Source organism: Zingiber officinale, chromosome 4B, assembly GCF_018446385.1.
Source record: "Zingiber officinale cultivar Zhangliang chromosome 4B, Zo_v1.1, whole genome shotgun sequence".
Lineage (NCBI taxonomy): Eukaryota > Viridiplantae > Streptophyta > Magnoliopsida > Zingiberales > Zingiberaceae > Zingiber > Zingiber officinale.
Genome location: NC_055993.1, coordinates 25,598,916 through 25,618,905, shown reverse-complemented (window position 1 = coordinate 25,618,905; position 19,990 = coordinate 25,598,916). Strand labels below are relative to the sequence as shown.

Here is a 19,990-nt window from a genome sequence, read left to right as displayed (position 1 = left end):
GGTTTTTAAAACCGGTGTCTATGAACCAAAATTCTGGGGGACTTTCTTAGCGCCCTTTCTTTTGGGTTTCTCCTCGCCTTGGATGAAGCAACCAGCCAATTTATCTCCTCGCCTTGGGTTTCTCCTCTTCCTTTGATCCCATTTCTCGCTCCCTCTTCCCCCTTCTTTTGTTCCTTTTCATTCCGTCGATCTGTTGGCCAGATGAAGAAAGGCCGAGTTCTGGTGGAGCCGGCGGCGGCAGTAGCGGAGACGCGGTTCCGCGACGTGCGGAAGCGGCCGTGGGGGCGGTTCGCGGCCGAGATCAGGGACCCCTGGAAGAAGGTCAGGGTGTGGCTCGGAACCTTCGACTCGGCCGAGGCTGCCGCTCTGGCCTACGACTCCGCCGCTCGCGCGTTCCGTGGTTCCAAGGCCAAGACCAACTTTCCCCTAGCCGCCGCCGCCGCTGCGTCTCCCACCCCTACTCCTGCATTCCGCTGCCCTCCCTTCGCTGACCCAACCCTAGGGTTTTGATAAGATACAAATTGGAATTAAGCCGACCCACCTCATTCTACGCACTCATCACCGAGAGGTCCGAGACCTTGCAACAGCGGCATCGTCGTCTGCAAATCTCGAAGCGAAGATGAAAATTGTGGCGGCTTATCTCCTGGTCGTCCTCGGCGGCAACCCCAACCCCTCCGCCGATGATATCAGATCCATCCTTGAATCAGGTCGAACTCTCTTCCCTCTCATATTTATCTTGGTTTCATTTCGGTGATCCTTGTTTCTTGCTTGTAGTGGGCTTCTTTGTTTCATGGCTGATGATGTGAGGCCGAAATAGGTAAACTGGTCGTGCACGCAGTTCTACTTAATTGGCTCTCCTAGATGGTACGGAATCGTGGAACATATCTATTGACTATTGGGTCGAAGATTTGAGATGGCAGTTTTGAGTAGTGTGGAGAAGGGATATGAAATAGGAAAGCAAGCATATGAAATCGAAAAGCGATCACTGATAAAGAAATGACTTTAGCTGCTAAAGTGCATCTTTTGATTGAAGGAGACCAGATGTACCGCTTTGTGCTTTTGTTGCACTATACTGCACCAAGTGCTATATTGTTGGGAGCCATTTCTAGCTTGAGGAATTATGGTGTGAAAGAAGCTTCGGCATATTCTTGTTCTGGCAGCATACGTGTGCTGTGGTGTCTCTGACATTCTATATTGCCATCTACTTCAAGCTTCTGTCCTATGTTTAAGATCTGGTCCTTCTATTTCATTTTCCTAAAAGATGCTTGCCAAACATATGTCAAACAACTCTTGGTATGTTAATCTGTGATCCAAAATTAATAGTAGTTGGATTGAATCAGTAGTATTTTGCGGATTATGCAGGACTTCCAATTTTGGATTGATCCCTCTGTGAATTGTTAGATGACAACCTCTTGTACCTGAAGAATTGCTTTACAAAATTCTTGTTTGTTATCCCCTTAAGATTTTCTTCTATATGACATGGCTTACTCTTTTAGTATTTCTTCAAGTGTCCCTATATACAGAAAGTGGTATATATATGATGTGATGATTTTGCATTTCGGTGATCCTGGTCGTCCTCTCATATTTTTTCTAATAACCTTTTTTTACTTGGGACAGTATAATTATTAATATTTCATTTTGATATGGTCATAAATAGATACACAATTTGAAAAATAGAGTTCTACTCCATAAGTCGAGATTGGGTTTAGCTAGTGCTCCTGACGTGCACTCCTCTGGTGCTAAAGTTGGCCAGGGAGAGAAACCATTGCAGCAGGTACATGATAATATGGTCAACTTTATTCTTCTGATAATTAGATGAGTGTTGAAACCATTCAGTAAGACCTTCATTTGCTCATGCATCATCATCTTTAGGATGATGCAGCTTCAGTCAAACAAAGACGGCCTGCACTTACTTTTAATCACTGTTACCTAATCATGGCAGGTTATGTGCCAATGCTTAAACTTTTATTAGCTATATTTGATAGTGAAGGATTTTATCTGTTACTTGTTCCCAGATGTATCACTATTTTTACATATTACAATTATGTTTGCATGGGTGCACTCTATTCTTGCATTTCCATTCTCTGTACTAATGGTTACATGAGATTTCTCCAATCTGCATATAGATTAAACTATATTTGTGTATGTAAGTGTACTTTGTAGAATATGTAGCAGTCTTACTTTCTTCTGGTTGTCTCTTTAACCAATTGATTCTCTTTTGCTTCTTAACTGTGCATGTTTATCCTCAACAAACATTAAAAAGGCACGTCTATTTGCTAAAGTCAAATGTCATAAATTCAATGTAGCCTCATTCATTTTCTTTTTTAGTATAGAAAGTAATATATGCTCTTGATCACAGACTTAAACAGGAAAATCACTCTGTGATTTGTTTTGCTGAATAGTTAAGTCTCAATCATTAGCCAACACCAGGGAGCAGAACTACCCAAGACTAGTAGTTAATGCTCTAGATATTTCCATGGGGAATTGTGCTATAACATGTTTTGGTGTTGAGGGTTTTAGTCGTAAAAGGAGTACCATGAGATCAAATTGCATTGGAAAATGCAATTTCCTTAAAAAAAATTAGTTAAATATTTATGTTTGATACAAATGAATAACCTTATTTGTGACAGAATTGAAATTCTCCTCTTTTTATCAGTAAAGTTTGATTTCTAGCTATACAATAAACACTTGCCTCACACTGCTTGTTCAATTTTCTTGCACGAAGAAGTATATTCACTAATATGAGGTCCTGGCAGAGGAAACCTTAGGTGGAATAGGTTATTCTTTGCTTTTAAATAATTGCCATTAAAACCACATGAGGATCTTACCTCTTGTTGATATTGTTGGATTTCCTTTTGCTCAACCATTTGGTTTGTGCCTTTCTTCATGCTAGTTTTTCTAGCTATGTGTTGTTATTATGCAAGTTGTATCTCATGTATTAATATCCTTCTATAATGAACAAATGAATTACTTGGCAATGCTTTTCAGCCTAATTTTTCCTATCAATGTAGCTGCAATTTATACAGTTTGTGGACAATTTTTTTTTTCTTGTTTAGGGCATGGAACTGTATCCTCGTATCGGCAAAAACTTTGACATCAAGGTTTTTACAAACTGCCGATTTGGTATGATGTCCTGGGCTGTTCTTGCCGTCACATATTGCATCAAACAGGTCAATTTTATCTTTACATCTGTTCTTTGAGCTGTTGATAAATATAGCATATGATGTCCCAGTTCGCGTATGCTGGATCCAGCATCCTCGGCAAGCTTGCATTAGGACAAGGACTAAGTGCACTTGTCTTCGTAGTGTACAGGCACCTTATTGCCATGCTCATCTTGGCTCCTCTTGCTTATGTGCTCGAAAGGTTCAAGGAGCATGTCTCATTAGAATTGTTGAGAATAAGATATATGACTACAAATTGAATGTTTTTAAACTCATCTCATGGTTGTAGGAATCGAAGACCCAACTTCTCATTTGGTGTCATGCTAAAAATATTCATTCTTGCTATGTTGGGTATAACAATTCAGCAAAATGTATACTACGTTGGACTCCATCTCATTTCTCCAACTGTTGCCAGTGCCTTGGGCAATGTCATTCCTGCTTTTACTTTCTTATTGGCAATTGTACTGAGGTTGATTCAGATATTAATTCCAAGTAATTTTACAGTGAATTTAGTTCATTCAAATATCATTCTATATTTGGTCTTTTTTTGCTCAGGATGGAAAAGCTCAACTTGAAGACTGTAAGAGGGAGGGCCAAGCTTGCAGGGGTCATCTTCTGCATCACTGGTTCCCTGATCTTCACATTTTGGAAAGGTCATTTTGTTGGGGGCCTTTGTTACTTCACCTATGATCCAACTTCATTTCGAAAGTCCTGAGAAAGGCGATGCCTGGCTTAAAGGCTCTGCTCTTATGCTATTAGGCTATTTTGCATGCAGTGTATCACTTGTTCTTCAGGTATTGCGTCAATGGTGTCCCTTGTGTTGTCACATGTATCGCTTTTGATGTAAAAAGAATGTTTGGGTATTTTATGGATATTGTTGTAAGAAGATTATTTATATAATTTGTGAATATTTGTGTATTTTATGGATATTATTGAATGAAGAATATTTGTACAATTTGTGAATATTTGTGTATGTTTTTTTTATTATTGTCGGTTTTAAAATCAAATCTGTGCTGTTAAAATATATACATATTACATCGGTTTTCCACCGATGTAAAACCGGTGTTATAAAGTAATATTACATCGGTTTTACACCGTTGATGAAACGGTGTCGTTAAGTGATACTACACCGGTTAATAACCGATTCGAAGACCGGTGTCGTTAAGTGATACTACACCGGTTTTAACCCGATGTCTAAAATGACAGACTTTTAACATCGACTTCATAGACATCGGTCGAAAATCAAATAGACACCGGTGGAAAACCGATGTCTATGAGCGATTTTGTTGTAGTGTAAGTTTCCATGCCTTATATTGCCTGAAAAACCTAAAACCTTACCTTTAGGTTTCGGCCAAAAGAAATGAAAGGGATATAGAAAGTATTTATGTTGGTGCAGCGGAGACCGGCAAGAGGGGGTGAATTGCTGAAAACAAAAACAAACTATACCCTCCTCGGATTTCAACTCAGAATAAACGCAGTAGTTAAATAATAAAGATAGAAACTAAAAGCAGAAACAGGAATTTAACCTGGTTACAACCAAGGAGGTTGTTAATCCAGGGCAGTGAAAAGCGCACTAAGAAAATTCTCCTTCTCTGAAGGCGGAGAAGCCTTTTACACTCTAATTGCTCAGAACTACTACTAGGAATTGCTTACAGATTGAATGCTTGAGTTGTTCTCTAATTCCTAGCTCCAGGGGCCTTTAAATAGCCTCTGGAAATTCTATCCCGAGGGTCCAAGGCGCCTCCAACAAGGTTCAAGGCGCCTCCACAGCTCGGTTAGCGGATCTGTGTTAAAGGCGCCTCAATCTGTTGAGGCGCCTCCAACCAGTAGAGGCGCCTCAGTCCAGTGTGAGGCGCCTCAGTCAAGTGTAGGCGCCTCAGGACTGTCAGCTCCTTTCCACTTCGCTTTAGCTTCCGATGCTCCGCTCTTTTGGGTGATTGTGGCCAACCGAAATAGGGCTCACCCGAACCCAATTTCCGGCCTTCCTCGAGCAGCCTTCCGTCCCGGCTTAACTTCCCTCGAACGCCGCGCACGCTCTTCACGCCCACCGGAGTACTCTTCCGCAGCTCTCTCGTCCTTCGGACGCACCGAGCCCGTCGGCTCCCTTCCCGTGCCGTCCTTCTCGCTAGCTGCGTCTTCCGCTCGACTTCCTGTGCTCCTAAGCTCCTGCACACTCAGACACAGGGATCAAATACAACGCAGGACCTAACCAACTTGGTTGATCACATCAAAACTACCATGGGGTCCAACAATTTAGACCTAAATTATGTTTGCTTATGTTTCGTCATGATGTATGATCTTCTATATAGTGTTAATTTAAGTTTCCATGCCTTATGTTGCATTAAAAAAATTTAGAATCATACTTCTAGAGGTTTCAGCCAAGATTGAACATTAGGGTTAGAACCTCATTTATGCCTACTAAGAGCCTCATTTGCTATACTATGCATGGTGTAAAAGTTTCATGCTTTAAGTTGTTAGAAGAAAACTAGAATCATGCCTACATGTTTCGGCCAAGACAAGAGATTTAGGTTAAGGAGCTATCTAGGGTTCTTAATAGGTCCCACATGTTATGTTAAGTATTATGAGAACTTAGGTTATTGATTTCATGTTTTATGTTGCTTGAAAATCTATGATTCATGCTTATATGTTTCGGCCAAATTATGAGTTAGGGTTGTAGGAAGTTCAAAACCCCAATCATGCATGATAATGACTCCTTATGATGTGATATGGATTTTATGTCACCATGTTATATGTTATGTGCACTAATGCCATTATGTTATGTTTTCTTTATGATATGTTATATGTTATGTGCACTTATGCCATCATGTTATGTTTTCTTTATGATATGTTATATGTTATGTGCACTTATGATATATTATATGTTATGTGCACTTATGATATGTTATATGTTATGTACACTTATGCCATCATGTTATGTTTTCCTTATGATATGCTATATGTTATGTGCACTTATGCCATCATGTTATGTTTTCTCTACGATATGCTATATGTTATGTGCACTTTATGTTATCATGTTTATGCAAGGTTTATGTACGATGAAAAGCCTAAGAGATGCTTCCCTTAAGTTGGGATTAAGAGCACTCTTCATGATATGACAAGAACATGATATGCTATGATATGACAAGAACATGATATGCCATGATATGATAAGAAACATGATATGCTATTTTACTTTGTATGGCTTGTACCTGGGATGGGCTCCTAAGTTGCCCCTAGGTCGATGGTCAAGGAAACGGGCGTAGTAAGGGATGGACTTCTAAGTGCCCCTAGGTCGATGGTCAAGGAAACGGGCCTAGTTCCTAATAGTTTCGAGATTAGCTACCTCGGATCTATTTAGGATGCGCGTAAATTCGTGTATGGGGTACAAAGCCGTGCCCTCATGTTGAGATTATGTTTAAGTATTTATATGATATATGTTTTCAAAATGACATCTTGCATATACTCATTTCATGATACATGTTTTTAAAAGGACATCTTGCATATACTTATTCATGCTAAATGATTTCCTTTATGCTTTAGTAAGATGCTTTTGAATATATATGATGCCTAGATGATCATGCTACTACTTTATGTATGTGCTCTCATATGCTATGTTATGATTTGCTTAAATGAGTATGACACTACTTTATGCTAGCATGCGAATTTTATATCTAGATGACGGTTAAAGGAATACTAATTTATGTTTAAATGCATGATTCATGTTTTGTGAGTAGGAAAGAATCTTACTAAGCCTATGTGCTTATAGTTTAATTTCCCTTGTACTGCATAAAAATGAAAAGAATGGTTAAACTAAAAGGGGAGCAGCAGGAAGGGCAAGGATGTGTGTGGCAGTGACATGATGGAATAGATCTGCTTTATGCTTATATGTTTTAAAACTTTACATGTGATCAAATTTTGCTACATGATGCTTGATGGTGTATACTCATTATGAACTTTTGTTTCCATGTTCCATGTTAGTATGCTTTATGATAATGGGCATGCTTCTATGATAACATGAACATGATTATTTAGTTTTATTTATTTACTTCCGCTGCCATATATGCATGTATGTATGTTTCAAGTAACCCCGTCCTTCATAAGCAGCTGAAGGGCGGGCGTTACAGTTTGGTATTAAAGCGAGTTTGCCTTTCCACTACACACACATCAAGCCTCCATCCTGCCGCTCCAAGTAAGAATTTCTATGCATACCCTATATTCTTTTATGTATGATAAGGAATGCTTTAGTCTAAGTATGCATGTCTACTCTATTCTTTAATTCTGATAAGGAAGGCTTTAGTCTAAGTATGCATGTCTACTCTATTCTTTAATTTTGATAAGGAATGATTTAGTCTAAGTAGGCACGAATATGGGTTAGAATAGAAATCTTATGCTAGTCTTGTTGTTGTTGATAAAGATAAAAATGGCTAGAAGACGCAATACTAGAGCTGATGAGACAGTACCCCCACCTGATTTGATGCATGTAGTCACCGAGCTCCAGCATCAGGTTACGGAAAAGCAACAGGTGATTAATGCTCTGATGAATCAGCAGGGGAACCCTGCTACCCCACTAGTGAATCAGAATACGATGTCAGTCGTACCTACGGCTGTACTAGTACCATCGGCACCAGTACCAACCGTGGGCCCTGCCCCAATGGTCCGACAGGAGGCATACCTGATATAGTAGCAGAGGCTGAAGCCGGAAGCTTTCTCTGGAAATTGTGAACCATGGGATGCTCAAGCCTAGTTTAAGATTGTAGAGAGTATAGTAGAGCTATTGGACTGGCCTGAACATGAGAAAGTCAAGTGTGCATCGTTCTGCCTTACGAGAGATGCCAGAATGTGGTGGGACAGAGCTAAGGCAAAGAGACAAGTGAATCAAATGAGATGGACGGACTTTGAAACTGAATTTTTCGAAGAATTCTTCCACATGCATGTGACAAACAAGCACTACGATGAGTTCACTGAGTTCCGGCAAGGTGACCTATCAATTAATGAAGCAGTGAAGAGATTTAACCGACTAGCGCGCCTAACCCAGTGTCACGCCCCGAGAGTAAGGTTGTCCGACGAAAATCGGACAGCACCTCCCCTGTAGCAGTGACAAATGGAACCGGTATACATCACCAACAGATAATACATATGCAAATTAAATCACAACCACGCAAATAATATGCAGCCCACACGGCTGGACAATCAAACACAGCGGAAAGCAAAAATAACAAGTATAAAGTAACGAAAACTCACCGCGGGCCGGCCCGGCTTGACTCCTCGACAAAACAACCAAATACAAAATAACAAGTCCACAGCCCAATTATTACAATGCTAAATTCAAAGGTTTAACTCACAATAAAATGAAAACCAAAATCGTAAGGTCGTCCTCGAATGTGACGTGGGATTGGCGGACAGGATCTCCAGGCGACTCCATAAATCCTTTACCTGCTACCTGGTGAAATTACCAATATACGGGGTGGTGAGTATAAAGACTCAGCGGGTAATAGACAGATAGTGCATGAGTATAGTAAGACAAACTAGAGATACAAAGGTATACAGTCTCGTAAAGAAATAGCAGATACTACAGTGATAACATAATAAGTGTCCATACCTGAAACCATATCCTAGGCTAGTTAGGGAAGGTAGGTGTAGCAAAGTCCTACTACAGTACTGCTCATAACTACATGGTATCATGTGAGGTATATACAGGTCAATAGTAAGTAAGCTAGTGTCTAAGCACATATCACAGGTATAAATATCAACCTATGTAAGCATAACAACATAAATAAACAACAGCAGTATAATCTAGCAACAGCAGCATAGATAAGCAACAACAGCATAAGTAAACAACCAGCAGATATAATAACAACAGCGTATGTACGGATGGTCACCCTGCCCACCTCTCTGCACCACGACCCCTGTATGGTCGAGAGGCCGGATCGATGACAAACTGTACCACCCAAAGGCCGCCACTACTCTCGAGTGACCGGATGGACAGGTGCATAGGTGAATAGCCGCCTGACGGGGTCCTCACGCCATGACTCCACCGCCACTACCCACGAGTGGCCGAGTGTGGCACGATATGACAAGCGGCACACTACCAGCGCGGCCCAGGCCAACAACCGCCTCAACCACAAGGGAGACAGATCGTTTAATGCAACGATACGATGCAAACAATGCAATCATCATATATATATAATGTAAACAGTATGCTCGGCCAAGACGCTCAATAAGGTGTGTAATAAACACGTAAAATGTATGCTATACGGCCAAGGGTGTGTAAATAAATAGCAACAAAAGCATGTAAACATGGTATCAGGTGTCTATATATCCAATACCTAATATCTAATGTCTGGCATCTGGTATCTGATACCTAGTAATATAGTATCTGCTAAATATCATCGATAGCAACGAGAGACAGTATAGATACAGAAACGAGTAGCTCAAAGAGTGGAAGTATCGACGCAGAAAAATAAGAGTGGAGTCAAGATAGATACAAGAACAATCAACATAAAGCTCATGCACTAGGATCAAAATACTAAAAAGATAAAGCAAGAAGTACCCGCCTTATGTATCGACTAATCAATCCGATATCAAGATGCTCGTCTCAAACAAAGTCCTGCGATCACATAGTCTATTTAGCTAATTACATAGGAAGTAAATAACCAAACAGAATCCCTATTCTAATTAGGGTAACGCTAATCAAACATGATCCTTGAGTAATCCCCCAATCAACCTTTATTATACTACAACCTAATTAAGTTAGGTTTACACTTAAATCACCAATTAATCCAATCATTTAATCCTTGAGTTTCTCAACTTAACATGAATCCATTAATTCATTTACAATCCAATCCTGGCATTAATCATCAATAAAAAACCAATTCTATAATATGCTAATAATAATCTTGCATCCACCTATATAACTCATTCACCAAATAACCATTATGAATCCAACATACATAGTTTATCCACGAGATCAATTGCTAACTAGCAATCTGACAACTAATATAACTCATGAATAAATTCCTAAATTCCAATTTCTAACACAAGATCAACACATTTCATTACCTAAAGATAACATACCTTAGCTTCCTCTAATAATTTCAGATCTGACCCAAGATCAATCTCAACTAACTAAGTGTAGATCAACAACCTCAAACCATAATCCAAATGCAAGCTTAATTGATCATATCAGTCAATTGATTCAATAATCCTCAATCTACCACAAGTCGTCATTTAAAACTTAATTATTCCCTTCCAATTCATCAACACTAATCCTCATTAGTTGAACAACTAGTCATCACCCTAATCAAATCCAAACTTAACAATTAAGCACAATTCATTATCTGTTCAGATTTAGTTTTGTTACCTCAATTCCAGATCTGTAGCAGCTTCTCGGTGAAGGAGCCAAATGCAACCAATGGCTGGTGGAGACTATCACAATGTCATGATCAGTATAGGCACCATCGTGTGAAAGGGTGGCATAACCATGATCCGTGCGACCTTGGGCCGACGACTTGTTAGCAAAGGAGAGCCTACTGAGCTTGGTTTCTCACATGTACCACTGATCCAAGAACTACCCATGGAAGATGGTAACCGATTACGGCATTGACGACACGAACCGAGACCACAAAAGGAACTAAGCATTTCATCATACATAGGATCTGCACAACCAATATGGCTAATTAAGCAATACATCAACACAACAGAAATGTTGACAAGAACGTCCCAGACACAACCAACCTTAGCAACTCATCCGTGATGGCAAGGTGTGTGATCGGAAGGAAGTGCAAAGATGGCGAGATTGCTGGGACAGGGGTTGTGGTACCACTCCAGTGAAGGGATCCGTGTGATAGGGGAAGAGTTCTATGGCTCCGCAGCAGGGATCCCTCCAGTGGCAACCTCCTTTACTCTGCCCGATCCTCAAGCTAAGGAGAGAAAAAACCCATCTTCCTTTGTGTCGACCCTCCCTTCGGTGGCAGTGGCACCCAACAACAAGGTGGCGTCGGGTAGCGATCAAGTGAACGACGGTGGGTTGATTGGCGTTGACTGCGTTGTGGCTCAGCATCGGGCGGAAGAAATCGAGAGGAGGATCGGCCACAAATCCATGCTGACGAAGTCAAAGAATCGAGATCTGGTGAAGAGGGTTAACTGACGAACCTCCTTGACGAACTCGTTGCTGCCTCGTTCGGACTCGACAGCCGACGGTGGACTCAAACGCGGGGAAGGGAAAAGACTCCACACCTCGAAGAAAAGGAGGAGGAAGGCTCGACCCGTCGGTCCGATCTCTCTGGCGATCAGCGATGAGGCTGCGCCGACGAAGAGAAGATGATCGGTGACTCCCATGTCGGCGATGGCATCAAGAGAAGTGAGCGTGTGAGGGAGAAGAGAAGGGGAATCGGGGAAAAGAGGTCGGGATCTCGGTGGGATTTTATAATTAAAATATTTCCTCACTTAAATGGGATAACCCGAACGGGCTTCCACTTAGCCTATAAATGATCCCCGTAAACTACGCCAAAAGGACTCCGAAAAATTCCCAGAAAATTCCTAAAAATTCCTGAAAAATCCAATAAGTTTATTTGTCCAATAACCTTATTATTTAATTATTATTTGGGCACCATATTTTACATTCTCCCCCACTAATAAAAATTTGGTCCCCAAATTTACTGCTCAACTCAGGGAACCACATCTATGTGTAACCATCCAGCAACGTATTCATATACCACTCCATCCAAGTATCATCACAAATCTCCAACTGTCAAAGATGATTCTGTGGGTTATGAGCTCATCCTGCTTCCGCTACTCTCACACTGCTGTCTAGCCAACTGTAAGTAAATCAATCATCTCCAAAATCCACAACACCTAGTATCAGCAAATCCTCTAACATCCACGTAACGTGCTCCGACTGTCCATCTGTCAGAGGGTGAAAACCTCCACTTCAACAAAGCTCCACACTCACAATGCTACAAACTCTGCGAGATACGTGAGGTGAATCATGGATCTCAATCCAATATAACACTCAGAGATATACCATGAGGTCCGATAATCTCTCTGCCATATAATCCTGCTACTGGATCTAAAGAATCCATCCTACAAATCAATAACTAGGGAGCAAATTCATCAACCAATCACTGATTTCCCAACGCTTCGTATCCTCTCCATGTCCTGTGTAATCTCACAACAAAATCCATCATAACATGCGCTCAACTCCATTCCAGTATCCGAATCTACTGAAATAATCTTACTAACCTCCGAGGTTCAGCCTCCACTTGCTGACATACTAGACATCCAGCTACAAAATCCGCGATGTCTTTTTCATGTCATTCAACCAATAGAAACGCTCTAAGTCCCTATACATCGAGTGTCACCCGGATGTATCACAAATCCAGATCGAGGTGTTTCCTGCAGTAACTCCTCCCAGATAAGAAGTGACTCGGAACACACATAATCTCCCATGGAATCAAAGAACCAAATACTCATTACCCGAGAATTCTAACTACTAGCACGAGACCACTTTACTCATGCTATGTCAGAACTATACCAAACCATAGATCATCAAGTCCAATATCCACTAATAAATCATAAAAAGATCACCTATCACCACTAATCTCCAATCATCTTCAACATCAATCAATCATACCAGATAGTCCCCTACACAAAGATAGAGTAAAAGGAAAACATCCAACCTTCAACATCCACTACCAACATACTAAATGTATCCAAAAGGTCTGCCAAATCTCATCATCTCATCTTTTCTAATAATCAAATATCCTTAGTAAAGGAATGTCAATCCAAAGTCAAAGGGTCTCACAACCTTCTGACTAAAAGTCTACCCATCTAGAAAGTATCTCCACCACTCTCATAATCATCTCATATATGTCCCTCGACAAATATCGATAAAAGGTCAAACCCTCTAAGATGAGATATAGACTACAATATCTGGTAAAATGATCGTGTGGTCAAGGTCTTGAGCCACCTGATAGAGACAATGTTAGCTGAGTCGTCTAACCATTGTCTTGTATCCCATCATACTGTGATTGCCCCATCCTGAGGTTCAACAACCTCCAGTATCGAGCAATGGACACAAGGGTAGAGGAGTACCCTCAATGAATAGCTAATCGACATCACTGCCAATGGTCACTCTTCTACTGATCAAGTCAACCAAGGTAGATCGGACCTCTATAGGCTAAAGCAACTAGGATAAGTCGATCCTCTACTAACCAAAGCAACAAGAGTAAACTGGTTCTCTACAATCCAAACCAACTAGGATAAATCAATCCTCTACTACCCAAGCCAATAAGAGTAAATCGGTTCTCTACGAACCAAGGCTATACGAGTAAATTGGTTCTTCACGAACCGAAGCAATATGATATTTAGCAGATATTGGTTCTCCACGAACCGAACCAATATGATATTTAGCAGATACTAACCACTACTAAACTAGTGATAACAGAAATTAATAACACTAGTGGTATGGTAAAAGAAATCCTATGAGACTGTATTCCTTGATCTCTAGTAGGGTCAACCGTGATCAGTGATTGCCCCAACCCATTTGATGTGTGCTACAAACAACTAGACAGGTACTAACAAAAGTATACTAACACATAACATAACTAACATCACAACTATGCATGCACTAACAGTAATGTAAGATAACAATATGCAAACATACCTCCTATAGCTTGGAGAATCCTATCGCTGCCTGGTCCCAAAACCCGAAAGGTCACATCGAGAAACCAAATCATGAAAAACCAAACGAAAATAGGCCTCGTAAAACCTGTAGCTCTGATACCAATAAATTGTCACGCCCCGAGAGTAAGGTTGTCCGACGAAAATCGGACAACACCTCCCCTGTAGCAGTGACAAATGGAACCGGTATACATCACCAACAGATAATACATATGCAAATTAAATCACAACCACGCAGATAATATGCAGCCCACACGGCTGGACAATCAAACATAGCGGAAAACAAAAATAACAAGTATAAAGTAACGAAAACTTACCGCGGGCCAGCCCGGCTTGACTCCTCGACAAAACAACCAAATACAAAATAACAACTCCACAGCCCAATTATTACAATGCTAAATTCAAAGATTTAACTCACAATAAAATGAAAACCAAAATCGTAAGGTCGTCCTCGAATGTGACGTGGGATTGGCGGAAAGGATTTCCAGGCGACTCCATAAATCCTTTACCTGCTACCTGGTGAAATTACCAATATACGGGGTGGTGAGTATAAAGACTCAGCGGGTAATAGACATATAGTGCATAAGTATAGTAAGACAAACTAGAGATACAAAGGTATACAGTCTCGTAAAGAAATAGCAGATACTACAGTGATAACATAATAAGTGTCCATACCTGAAACCATATCCTAGGCTAGTAAGGGAAGGTAGGTGTAGCAAAGTCCTACTACAGTACTGCTCATAACTACATGGTATCATGTGAGGTATATACAGGTCAATAGTAAGTAAGCTAGTGTCTAAGCACATATCACAGGTATAAATATCAACCTATGTAAGCATAACAGCATAAATAAACAACAGCAGCATAATCTAGCAACAGCAGCATAGATAAGCAACAACAGCATAAGTAGACAACCAGCAGATATAATAACAACAGCGTATGTACGGATGGTCAAGTGTGGCACTACCCATGAGTGGCCAAGTGTGGCACGACAGGACAAGCGGCACGCTCCAGCTACCACTACCCATGAGTGGTCGAGCATGCGGCCCAGGCCAACAACCGCCTCAACCACAAGGGAGACAAGATCGTCGGCAATGCATGCAATGACATGATGCAAACAATGCAACAGTCATCATATATATATAAACAGAAACAGGTATGCTACATGAAGCCAGCATGCTCAGTAAGGTGTGTAAATAAACACAGAAACAGGTATGCTACATGAAGCCAGCATGCTTAGTAAGGTGTGTAAATAAACACAGAAACAGGTATGCTACATGAAGCCAGCATGCTCAGTAAGGTGTGTAAATAAATATCAACCAAAGCATGTAAACATGGTATCAGGTGTCTATATATCCAATACCTAATATCTAATGTCTGGCATCTGGTATCTGATACCTAGTAATATAGTATCTGCTAAATATCATCGATAGCAACGAGAGACTGTATAGATACAGAAACGAGTAGCTCAAAGATTGTGTGGAAGTATCAGACGCAGGAAAAATAAGAGTGAAGTCAAGATAGATACAGCAACTATCTGAACATAAAGCTCATGCACTAGGATCAAAATACTAAAGAGATAAAGCAAGAAGTACCCGCCTTTATCTGTCAATCGTATCCCGAAATCCGATATCAAGATGCTCGTCCCGAAACAAAGTCCTGCGATCACATAGTCTATTTAGCTAATTACATAGGAAGTAAATAACCAAACAGAATCCCAATTCTAATTAGGGTAACGCTAATCAAACATGATCCTTGAGTAATCCCCCAATCAACCTTTATTATACTACAACCTAATTAAGTTAGGTTTACACTTAAATCACCAATTAATCCAATCATTTAATCCTTGAGTTTCTCAACTTAACATGAATCCATTAATTCATTTACAATCCAATCCTGGCATTAATCATCAATAAAAAACCAATTCTATAATATGCTAATAATAATCTTGCATCCACCTATATAACTCATTCACCAAATAACCATTATGAATCCAACATACATAGTTTATCCACGAGATCAATTGCTAACTAGCAATCTGACAACTAATATAACTCATGAATAAATTCCTAAATTCCAATTTCTAACACAAGATCAACACATTTCATTACCTAAAGATAACATACCTTAGCTTCCTCCAATAATTTCAGATCTGACCCAAGATCAATCTCAACTAACTAAGTGTAGATCAACAACCTCAAACCATAATCCAAATGCAAGCTTAATTGATCATATCAGTCAATTGATTCAAAAATCCTCAATCAACCACAAGTCGTCATTTAAAACTTAATTATTCCCTTCCAATTCATCAACACTAATCCTCATTAGTTGAACAACTAGTCATCACCCTAATCAAATCCAAACTTAACAATTAAGAACAATTCATTATCTGTTCATATTTAGTTTTGTTACCTCAATTCCATATCTGTAGCAGCTTCTCGGTGAAGGAGCCAAATGCAACCAATGGCTGGTGGAGACTATCACAATGGCATGATTAGTATAGGCACCATCGTGTGAAAGGGTGGCATAACCATGATCCGTGCGACCTTGGGCCGACGACTTGTTAGCAGAGGAGATCCTACTGAGCTTGGTTTCTCACATGTACCACTGATCCAAGAACTACCCATGGAAGATGGTAACCGATGACGGCATTGACGACACGAACCGAGACCACAAAAGGAACTAAGCATTTCATCATACATAGGATCTGCACAACCAATATGGCTAATTAAGCAATACATCAACACAACAGAAATGTTGACAAGAACGTCCCAGACACAACCAACCTTAGCAACTCATCCGAGATGGCAAGGTGTGTGATCGGAAGGAAGTGCAAAGATGGCGAGCTTGCTGGGACAGGGGTTGTGGTACCACTCCAGTGAAGGGATCCGTGTGATAGGGGAAGAGTTCTATGGCTCCGCAGCAGGGATCCCTCCAGTGGCAACCTCCTTTACTCTGCCCGATCCTCAAGCTAAGGAGAGAACAAACCCATCTTCCTTTGTGTCGACCCTCCCTTCGGTGGCAGTGGCACCCAACAACAAGGTGGCGTCGGGTAGCGATCAAGTGAACGGCGGTGGGTTGATTGGCGTTGACGGCATTGTGACTCAGCATCGGGCGGAAGAAATCGAGAGGAGGATCGGCCACAAATCCATGCTGACGAAGTCAAAGAATCGAGATCTGGTGAAGAGGGTTAACTGACGAACCTCCTTGACGAACTCGTTGCTGCCTCGTTCGGACTCGATAGCCGACGGTGGACTCAAACGCGGGGAAGGGAAAAGACTCCACACCTCGAAGAAAAGGAGGAGGAAGGCTCGACCCGTCGGTGCGATCTCTCTGGCGATCAGCGATGAGGCTGCGCCGACAAAGAGAAGATGATTGGCGGCTCCCATGTCGGCGATGGCATCAAGAGAAGAGAGCGTGTGAGGGAGAAGAGAAGGGGAATCGGGGAAAAGAGGTCGGGATCTCGGTGGTTTTTGGGGGAAAACGGCAATGGGTCTGGGGAAATAAAAGAAAAAGGATTTTATAATTAAAATATTTCCTTACTTAAATGGGATAACCCGAACGGGCTTCCACTTAGCCTATAAATGATCCCCGTAAACTACGCCAAACGGACTCCGAAAAATTCCCAGAAAATTCCTAAAAATTCCTGAAAAATTCAATAAGATTATTTGTCCAATAACCTTATTATTTAATTATTATTTGGGCACCGTATTTGGAAAGGTGACCTATCAATTAATGAAGCAGTGAAGAGATTTAATCGACTAGCGCGCCTATGCCCAGAGCTGGTCAGTACAGAAAGACAAAGGGTCAGACTCATGCTGAAGATGCTCAGACCCGAGATAGCTCTGAATGTGGCCGGCGGAGTTAATAGACCACAAACTACAGAAGAGCTAATCAGCAGTGCCCTGATCACTGAGAACTACTTGAAGGCGCTGAACGAAGGCAAGAGTCAAGCCCAGTCGGGAGGACAAAAATCTCAAAGCACCAGAGCCAGCTGGAAAGGAAACTACAGTGGCAAGAAAAAGCAATGGAATGACACTAAGGGTGGTCCAGCGAACAAGCAACCTATGTACCCCCAGTGTACCATATGTGGAAAGAAGCATCCTGGAGTATGCCGTATGGGCACAAATAGGTGCTATAATTGTGGACTGGAAGGGCATAGAGCTAGAGACTGCCCTACTCAGGTTTAGACACCTCCTCAGCATTATGTCCTGAACAGAGGTGCTCCCCCACAGCTACACCAGATGCAGGCTGCTATAGAAGGGACTTCGATAAGCCAAGGGAGATTGGAAGCCCCGCAAGTTACAACGAATGCTAGGATTTTCTCTCTCACCAAAGAAGACGTGGCGAATGCTTCTACAGTTGTCACAAGTCAGATACTTATTTTCAGTCAACATGCTACTGTATTATTTGATACTGGGGCAATGCACTCGTTCGTCTCTACACCTTTCACAAGGAAGATAGACATGCCACTGCAAGCTTTAGATTGCAAGTTCTTAACAACCCTACCTTCGGGAGAAGTGATGCCATCTACTTATGTGCTGCGAGCCGCACCTATCAGAATCGCAGACAGAGAGCTCTATTGTGATCTGATAGTGCTCGATATGCAGGATTATGACATTATATTGGGCATGGATTTCCTGAGTAAATACGATGCTTCGATCGAGTGGCATAAAAGAAAAGTGGTCTTTCGGCCTGAAGCAGAATCGATGTTTGAATTTGTTGGAAATCGAATGGAAAGTATGGGTTATGGGATCAAAATTATGTCCGAGCGACTCTCTACCCTGACAATAGCGCCGACGCTGTTCTATGATATAATAGAGAAGCAAGCCCGTGACTCAAGCCTCCAAAGGATCAAGCAAGAGGTTCTAGAAGGAAAGGATGAGGGATTTCGTATTGCTGACAATAGAGTACTATACCTCAGAGATCGTTTATGTATTCCCGATGATCCGGAGTTACGAAAAAGTATATTTGAGGAAGCTCACGCAACACCCTATGCGATGCATCCTGGATCCACCAAGATGTACCAAGACCTGAAAAAGAAATTCTGGTGGTTAGGTATGAAAAGAGATGTGGCTCAGTATGTCAGTACCTGCTTGACTTGCCAGAGAGTCAAAGCAGAACACCAGAGACCTGGAGGAGTACTGCAGCCAATTCAGGTTCCAGAATGGAAATGGGAGAATATTTCTATGAATTTCATCTCAGGACTACCCAAAACGACGAACGGATACGATACCATATGGGTGATCGTAGACAGATTAACAAAATCCGCCCACTTCCTAGCAATCAAGATGACCTACTTGACTGAGCAACTGGCTCAATTATATGCTAAGGAAATTATCAGATTACATGGGATTCCGAAGACCATCATTTCGGATAGAGATGGTTGCTTTGTTTCTCATTTCTGGGAATGTGTTCAGAAGGCCCTTGGTATGAAATTATTATTCAGTACTACCTTCCATCCTTAGACGGACGGACAAACAGAAAGGGTGAATCAAACACTAGAAGATATGCTACAAGCTTGCGTCTTAGATTTTAAAGGGAGTTGGTGCCGAAATCTATACTTGGCAGAATTCGCCTACAATAATAGCTACCAAGCTACTATTGGAATGGCGCCCTACGAGGCTCTGTACGGGAGGAGATGTAGGTCCCCTATATGCTGGTACGAGAGTGGTGAAAAGAAGGAGATGGGACTCCAAACAGATTTCATTGATGAAACCACCCGTGCTATACAGAACATCCGCCAAAAGATAGAAACTGCTCAGAGCCGGTAAAAGAACTACGTGGATAGGTGGCGTAGGCCGTTGGAATTCAACGTCGGAGGTTCAGTATTTCTCAAGGTAGCCCCTATGAAAGAAGTAATGAGATTCGGAAAGAAGGGTAAGCTAAGTTCACGCTACGTGGGACCATATCAGATTCTGAGAAGAGTTGGCAAGGTAGCTTATGAATTAGAGCTACCCTCGGAGATGTCGGCTATTCACAACGTGTTCCATGTTTCAATGCTCAAGAAGTGCATTACCCGAGCAGACCAAGTGATCGAGCCACGGACAGTACAAGTTCAAGAGGACTTAAGTTATGAGAGTCGACCTATCCAGATATTAGATCGAGAAGTTAAAAGACTAAGGAACAAAGAGGTGCCCTTAGTAAAA

At 41.4% G+C, this 19,990-nt stretch overlaps 1 protein-coding gene and 1 long non-coding RNA gene across 2 annotated transcripts; one reads left to right on the top strand and one right to left on the bottom strand.

The window, feature by feature from the left end:
- The first annotated feature begins 201 nt into the window (after positions 1 to 201).
- LOC121978163 (ethylene-responsive transcription factor 3-like) lies at positions 202 to 510 on the top strand. The gene has a single exon (XM_042530540.1). The coding sequence runs from the start codon at positions 202 to 204 to the stop codon at positions 508 to 510; it is 309 nt and encodes a 102-aa protein (XP_042386474.1).
- A 14,931-nt stretch (positions 511 to 15,441) lies between these two features.
- Positions 15,442 to 17,417, bottom strand: LOC121974878. Its single transcript, XR_006110134.1, has 3 exons — positions 16,628 to 17,417; positions 16,254 to 16,548; positions 15,442 to 15,500 (listed from the first exon to the last, which is right to left on the bottom strand). It is a non-coding gene; the product is annotated as an uncharacterized LOC121974878 (long non-coding RNA).
- Between the last annotated feature and the right edge of the window lie 2,573 nt (positions 17,418 to 19,990).

Excerpts from the sequence above, each read along its gene's own strand:
- LOC121978163 (XM_042530540.1), top strand. The coding sequence starts at position 202 with ATGAAGAAAGGCCGAGTTCTGGTGGAGCCGGCGGCGGCAGTAGCGGAG.